The following is a 7,884-nucleotide window of genomic DNA, read 5'->3' as shown; positions in this document are numbered from 1 at the left end:
GTTAGTTTCTGCTCTATAACAAAGTGAATCAGCTATACATATACCTACATCCCCATATCCCCTCCCTCTTGTCTCCCTCCCACCCTCCCTATCCCACCCCTCTAGGTGGTCACAATGGCTGCTGTTTTTGACAGAAGCAAGAAAAATCAGGGGTGTGCTTCCCAGCCCAAGTACTACTGTCCCCCTTGCCCCCAGAACTATCCCTGCAGTGATGGGGGGCGGGGGGGGGTCCTGAAAGGTACTGAGACCCTCACAACCCGCAAGCTTTTGACATCAATTGGAAATCTTTGGGAGGGGGGCGGGGGAGAGCCGGTGCAGGCCAGCTGAGAAGCTAACTTCGATTAACCAGTTCTGGCGGTTTCTTTCCTGACGTCCTCTGAGAAACCAGGGTCCCTGGTCTCTCCCCTCTCAGAGCGCAAACAAACCTGCAGAACTGCCTGGAGTTGGAAGACCACGTCCCAGGGGGCTGTTACTTCTAAGAGGAGAGGCCCACGTGGCAATAGAGGGACGCTCCCTTCTGCTACTTGTTAAATAGTTCCACAAATTGGTTGTTTTACATGAAATTCGAAATCACAACCTGAGAGGCCTAAGACCACAGCGACGTTCACGGCTGACTCCAACTGGGCCCCTGATTTCCAGAGCCCGGGTCTTTCACTCCGTCGAATCCTTAGCCCCACCCACGCGCCCCCTCCTGTTCCCTCCCCACCTCCAAGAGTGCGGGGAGGGGGCGGCGTGGGACAGGTGGGTTGGAACGTTTGATTTTTTAAAGGAATTGGATGTATTGGCTTTGACCCTGCACAGCCCGGGATACTGGGAAGGTCCCAGGGCGGGACCGATTTCTACCAGAAGGTGCTAACCCCGCGGGCGCTAAACGTCGGGGCCCCGCCGTCTCCTCATCTCTGAGCCTTGATCACCGCTTCTCCGCGCGAGGGCGAGGGGCCCCAGCTCGGAGTCCGGGAGGCGCTGCTCTTCCCTGCTCGGCGCGGGAGCTTCGGGCGCGGCCCGCGGCGGGGGCAGCCAGGGCCCGCCGGCCGGTGGCGGGCGCACCGCAGGGACGTCCCTGTTTCCACGGCGTCCAGGGAAACCCAGCAGAGGGCTTTGCCAGCCACCGCGCCTTGCGCCCGAGGCCACTGCGCGGACTGGGCAGGCGGGGTCTCGGGCTCCCTGGATGACTGGGGCGTCCCGAGTTTCCAGCGTCTCCGCGCTTACAAGGGTCCGGTCTGCCTTCGAGCTTATCGCGGGGGCTGCCGGCGACTCCAGCGCCGCCGTCCGCATCCGGCCACGCCCTGCCCGGGCCCCTCGCCTTCCCCGCCGCGCACGCTGGCCCTTCGCTGCGCACTCGCTGTCCCGAAAGACACAGCGAGTCCCCGGTGGACGAGCAAGGGGGCCTCGCGCTGGACGGGGATCCCACTGCGAAATCTTGGGGGCCTGCGCGAGACGTGGTACCCGCCGCAGGGTGCAGGGCAGCCAGGGCTGCGGGGCCCTGAAGGCCTGACGAGGCTGGGATCGGCGAGATCGCAGGGGACCCAGGGTGACAGTGGCGAAGGTTCTGGCTCGAGATGGCGCAGACAGCACAGGGTCTGAGAGCGCCTCGGGACCTGGGCGGGGCGGAAAGCTGACCCCTGGGCGGGGATGGAGACATCACTCCTCCAAAACTGTCGGGGAGGGGGCTCGCCGCCGACACTCACCTGGGGCTCGGGCCCGACGGCATTTAAAGGGCGGAGGGCGGGGCCCGGCGGCCGCGCTGGATGGGGCGCCCTTGAGCTTCGACTCGGAGCCACCCGCCCAGGCCCGGGAGCGCCTGGCCATGGCCGCTTACCGCGACGGCTCGGGGCCCTGCGCGGCCCCGCACGGCCAGGCCCGGGCGGCCGCGCACCCCGCGGGCTACGCGCGTGGCGACCCGGGCGCGGCGGGCGGTGGTGGCCCGCGCCTGTGGCTGAGCGCGCCCGCTCTCAGCTCCGCGCCCTACGCGCCGGGCCCCGCGCCCGCGTCCCCCTACGGCGCCCCTGGCCCGCTCCTCGGGGCCCCGGGCGGCCTGGCGGGCGCCGACCTCGCGTGGCTGAGCCTGTCTGGCCAACAGGAGCTGCTGAGGCTGGTACGGCCGCCCTACTCGTACTCGGCGCTCATCGCCATGGCCATCGAGAGCGCGCCGCGGCGGAGGCTGACGCTCAGCCAGATCTACCAGTACGTGGCCGGCAACTTCCCCTTCTACAAGCGCAGCAAGGCGGGCTGGCAGAACTCCATCCGCCACAACCTGTCGCTCAACGACTGCTTCAAGAAGGTGCCCCGCGACGACGACGACCCAGGTAACAGAAGCTCACCGCCTCGCCCCGTCCAGGACTCCGCGGATCCCCGCAGCTGGCCTGCTGGCACACACGCTAGGGACGGGGCGGCCCTGGGCACCCCGGTCCTCTTTGCACAGCGGAGGGTGCCGAGGCGGGAGCAGGGTGGGGGGGAGACACGTACTTGGCCGCTGACGGCTCGAGGACGCCAGCGGAGCCCGCGGCCCTGACTTGAGGTCTAGGGCAACAGGAGTCTTAATTCCCGCGCGCTCCCGCTAAGGAAGAAGCAGGAGAGCTAGCCTGCCCGGGGACCTTTGGAGTGACTTCTCTGGGCCTGTGTCCTCTGCTGTAAAATGGGAAAGACGGTGGCCACCCGGAAGACTAAGACAAGTCAGAGGCCGCTTTGGGAAGCCTCGGAGCCTGCATGGTGGGCTCCACTCCACTGGCAAAGCGAGTGCCAGAGGAGAGCCGGCTGGCTCTGCAGCTCATCGGTCTTCTCTCTGGCCTTGACCTTAGCGAGGCTCTGTTATTTCCTGGGCGTCGCCCTTCCCTGGTCTTTCTGGGATGCCGACATTCTTCCCAGTCTCCCTGTGGAGGCCTGATCCGGTACAGAGTGCCCCCTCAAGGTTTGGGGTGGGCGTGAGGGCTCACGGAGGGGCCGGTGGGGGGGGGGTCTCTGTGAAGCTGATCTCCAGTTCTCACGTTCTCACATCACCTCGGTCAAATCCCGGATTTTCTGATCTGGGCCCTTTCTTCTTCCACAGGTAAAGGCAATTACTGGACCCTGGACCCAAACTGCGAGAAGATGTTCGACAACGGGAACTTCCGAAGGAAGAGGAAGAGGAGGGGGGAGGCGAGCGCGGCCGCACCGTCGGGTGCCCGGAGCCCGGGAGGAACCGAGGCGCCCGAGCTGGAGCCCCTGGGCGCCGCCTCCCCGGACCTGCGGCTCTCGTCGTCCCCTCCCGCGCCCGAGGCAGCCGCCTGCTTCTCCAGTTTCGCCTCGGCCATGGGCGCCCTGGCTGGAGGCCTCGGTACCTTTCCCGGGGGCCTGGCGGGCGACTTTTCTTTCGGGAGATCCACGACGGTCGCCGCCCACGGTACCCAGGCCCCCGGCCCCGCGCTCGGCCTCGCCGCTGGCCATCAGACGGCGGCCACGGGCTTCCGCGTCGGTCACTTCGTCTACAGTCGGGAAGGGACCGAAGTTTGAAGGGAGGCCGTGGATTGTCCCTCGTGCGGCGTCCACAGGCGATGAGCTCAGCCCCCCGTGTCCGCTCCGCAGGAGCGCAGGGCGCTCGGTCGGGATGCCGGGAACCCAGCCAGCCTGCCGTGCACCCCTCACCCAGGCGACCGTCCAGGAGGGGTGAGCGGGCGCTCCCCACTCCCCCTGTGCTTCCACTTGACCTGGACCTCGAACCCACGCTCCCAGGGGGGTCCGCCTTGAAGGGGCCACAGGCTGGCGCTCACCCCAGCTTTTCTGAGGGAACCTGGCGCACCCCAAAGAGCCTTCTCATACGTGCTAGTGGGGACGCCCGGGCCCCCGTGGGGCGGATTTTCTCCTCCTTCCCAGCCCGGCTCACCCGGCGCACAGGGCCTTTCCTTGGCGCTCCGGGGAGGCCCTCGGGGTTCCGGAGCAGCCCCGGGGGGCCGGGCGGCTTCCACCCACCGTCGGGGGCAGTGAGCAGCCAGCGAGGGGCACCTGGCACGGTCGAGACCGGACGCGCGTACGAGGGGCTTCCTGAGGGCTGGATGGGAGGAGGAGGGCTGCGGATGAGCGGCCCCGGGGACACCAGCTCCTTCCCTGCCGCTCAGCGCCGCCTCCCTGACCCAGTCGTAGGAGCGGGCGCCTCCGGGGGCCACCAGAGCAGTGCGGAGCGCGCCGGAGTGTCAGGGTGGGTTTAGGTTTGCCACCCGGCCATACTCACACGCCGGAGAAACCACTCTCGTTTTCCTCTGCCTTCGCACCCCTCATCCCCCAAGTTGGCCCCCAGAGCCCCCACCCCCCGCGCGGAGCGGCCGCCTTCTGTGCAAATGTAAACCCCCCTCCCCGGTCTGTATAACATTTACCCAGAAGGTTATCTTTGCAGCCAACAGCCATTGGGAGGAAAAATTTTGCCTTCGGGACCTCCCCGAGCTTCTGGCGGCCGGGGCCCGGGATCGTTTGGCTCCTCCTGGAGCGGCTGTCGCCCCGACCAACCTTCCCTGCGCTGGGGGCGCGCAGGAGAGGCGTCTTCCCTGCGGGAGAGCCGGGAGAGGACGCTGCGAACTTGGAGGCGGGCGGGGGACTTGGCGAGAGCCCTGCGGAGCAGCCGCCTCCAGGGCGCGAGATGTAGAGGAAGCGGAAGGGCTCCGGGCACGGCTGGAACAAGCCAAGAGTCGCGGTGAATTTGGAGCCTGGGTCGTGAGGCACAAAGCTGCAAACTGCTCAGCATCGCGTCTCTGCCGCCAGGCTGTGGGAGGGCGAGCAGCGTCCTAGCTCTGTCGTGATACTATGTTGCCCAGCCGAACTTACGACCAACCCAAAACCTTTTGGGGGAAAACACTCCCCAAATGTAATACAATTTAAGAAAACCAAAAAAAAAAGGCTTCCCTGGTGGCGCAGTGGTTGAGAGTCCGCCTGCCGATGCAGGGGACACGGGTTCGTGCCCCGGTCCGGGAGGATCCCACGTGCCGCGGAGCGGCTGGGCCCGTGAGCCATGGCCGCTGAGCCTGCGCGTCCGGAGCCTGTGCTCTGCAACGGGAGAGGCCACGGCAGTGAGAGGCCCGCATACCGCAAGAAAAAAAAGAAAAAGAAAACCAGAAAAAGAAAATCATCACCTTACGAAAAGAAAGAATTTTCTCTCAGGCCCATTTAATAAACAACAAATGCTAAAAAATAAACACCAACATAGTGTAACTTGAATCCACTTGCTGTTCTGTACATGTGAAGAATCCACCACTATTTCCAACATTTTCAGTTTAGACTCTGCATCTGCAGGAAACTTGGAGTAAAGGAATTTTTAAAAATAAGTTTGACAGTACTTGGGAAAGTACAATGTACACTTTTACAATTAATAGAGCTTTCAGAAAATTGGCTGATAAATATGTATATAAACATTGTGTGTCATAGCTGCATGACTGCTAGAAATTGGTACGAAGCTGCTTTTTTCTTAATCTTCCAACAATGGTTTTTCTGACAAAATAGAGGGGGAAAAGTTTCAGAAAGATCTTTCAACCTTTAGTTTGTTTGACTAAAAATCAACTTTTGATGTTTAAAAATGGTTCAGGGCTTCCCTGGTGGCGCAGTGGTTGAGAGTCCGCCTGCCGATGCAGGGGACGCGGGTTCGTGCCCCGGTCCGGGAGGATCCCACGTGCTGCGGAGCGGCTGGGCCCGTGAGCCGTGGCCGCTGAGCCTGCGCGTCCGGAGCCTGCGCTCCGCAATGGGAGAGGCCACAACAGTGAGAGGCCCGCGTACCACAAAAAAAAAAAAAAATGGTTCATCCATTCATACTTTATACCATTAATTAGTAATGGTATAACCAAATAGATGGAACCTTCATGAGAAAAGTCGAGTTTAAAGTTTAAAAGTCGAGTTTAAAGCCCAGTTCAGGGCATTTGGAAATCAGAAACCATCCCTTCTCTGTGACAGTCTATGTGTCTGGATGTATTTTTATAATGGAGGGGCAGGAAGGGGGAGAGACCAAAATGCAGTTTCTGGGCCCTGGGGCAGTCAGCTTCAGAACCACTTTGCATTATCCCAAAGATATATTTTCCCAGAGGAAAGAAACTGCTGAAATCAAAATAAGCAAAAAGAACAAAGAAGCCTGTTATCGGTTTATAATTAAATATCTTCTTTGGGCCAGGACTCAGTGAATTTGACCTTAGTTTCTAGAACAGCCCGCAGCAACTGAAGGACCAGCTCCTTTTGGTCCGATGGAGGAACTGCTCCCAGGAGGCCGGAAGAATGCTCTCCCCAGGGCTCAGAGTCCCATCTCCACCTCTCTGTCTTTTGGGTCTTTGAAATAGCAAAATGTTGTGCTTTTGCATATCAAGGGTAGGTGCTGTAAGCTATGGCTTTTCTCTTGAGGAAAATTCCAAGTTGTTTTAAAACTAACTGCAAACCTTTACAAAAGGAGTGCCTTGGTAAGATGTTGTAAGCACAGGATGGAGTGTCACTGAAATACTCAACTCTTCGTTTGAATCAACATTTCAGTGGCACTGGATAGTTTCGAGTATAGAAATGATGTGTTTCCAACTTCAGAAGAGAAAGACAAAATTGTCAGGATACCAGGTTGTTAGGAATTTTTTCCATTGCCAAATAATAGCGGAAATTTTCAGGTGACTGAAAAACCAAAGAGCTTAAAAATAAATTATGATATCACCTCCCCTGGAAACAGTCATGGGTTGAAGAGATGTCCCAGGCAAAGAAGAACCATTTGTGATGCAAACCCAAATATTTGTTAAAAGTATTTTTTAAAGGGTAGTAACTAGAGTTTTAAAAAGTGAGCACTGGATTTCAAGGTAGGAATTCACATATGGATTCAAAATTGAGTATGTCCACCTATGATGAACACAAGTTTTGCATTTTGGCAATGCCGCCTTGCACTATTCATATTCAACTTTTAATCTTTAATTTCCTAAGTGTATCCATTGTAATAAGTGGCATTTTTTTATTCTGGGAAATAACCTTACAGTAATCATTGCAACTCTTCAGTGAAACAAGAGACTGAAGTTCATTGTGATTTTGCGGATAGAAAAGCTGAGTCAAAGGGTTAAGCGATCTCCAGAAGCTCATCTGATGAGAACTAAAAGGGCTCCTGATAGACATGCAACCTTTCTATGGCTCACACTCAGAAATGCACCTTCACGTGTACACGTCCATTTGCTCACGTGTGCGCGCACACAGACACGCACACACGCACATCATTGAGCCATGTCTTGACCAGGATCCTCAAGAAAAAAGCCATAGATGACTGCACAAACCCATGATACTCAAAGGCATAGTATTTTAAAACAATAATGTGAGAATATCACATTTGCTGACTTCCCTGGTGGCTCAGTGGTTAAGAAAATGCCTGCCAATGCAGGGGACACAGGTTCGAGACCTGGTCCGGGAAGATCCCACATGCCGCCGAGCAGCTAAGCCCATGAACCACAACTACTGAGCCTGCGCTCTAGACCCCGCGAGCCACAACTACTGAAGCCCGCAGGCCACAACTACTGAAGCCCGCGCGTCTAGAGCCCGTGTTCCGCAACAAGAAAAGCCACCGCAATGAAGAGTAACCCCTGCTCACCGCAACTAGAGAAAGCCCGCATGCAGCAACAAAGACCCAAAGCAGCCAAAAAAAGAGAAAAAGAGTATCACATTTGCATTCAGAATTTGACTTCAGATGGAGAGGAACATGTGCAACCAACGTAGAATGTAGTAGGGGTGGAGTCACACATCCTAATAAAATGTGATGTGTTCAGTAAATCTTTCGAGTGTCGACTCTGTACCTGGCTTTGTATTAAGCCCGGCAGTGAATCCCCTGGGGCGTTGCCGCCTTCCCGAAGCCTCCTTCCAGTGGGAGAGGCAGAGATCAAGGAGCAGTTACAGGCTGGACCGTGGCTATTTGGCTCCAAAACA

General features: G+C 58.2%; 1 protein-coding gene across 1 annotated transcript; it reads left to right on the top strand.

Moving 5' to 3' along the window:
• Positions 1-1,807: 1,807 nt before the first annotated feature.
• Positions 1,808-3,489, top strand: FOXI2 (forkhead box I2). Its single transcript, XM_059052773.1, has 2 exons — positions 1,808-2,306; positions 3,047-3,489. Exons 1-2 carry the CDS (start codon positions 1,808-1,810, stop codon positions 3,487-3,489), a joined length of 942 nt encoding a protein of 313 aa, XP_058908756.1.
• The last annotated feature ends 4,395 nt before the right edge of the window (positions 3,490-7,884 follow it).

This window comes from Kogia breviceps, chromosome 2, assembly GCF_026419965.1.
Source record: "Kogia breviceps isolate mKogBre1 chromosome 2, mKogBre1 haplotype 1, whole genome shotgun sequence".
NCBI classification, from domain to species: Eukaryota; Metazoa; Chordata; class Mammalia; order Artiodactyla; family Physeteridae; genus Kogia; species Kogia breviceps.
This window is presented reverse-complemented; position numbering and strand designations above follow the sequence as displayed.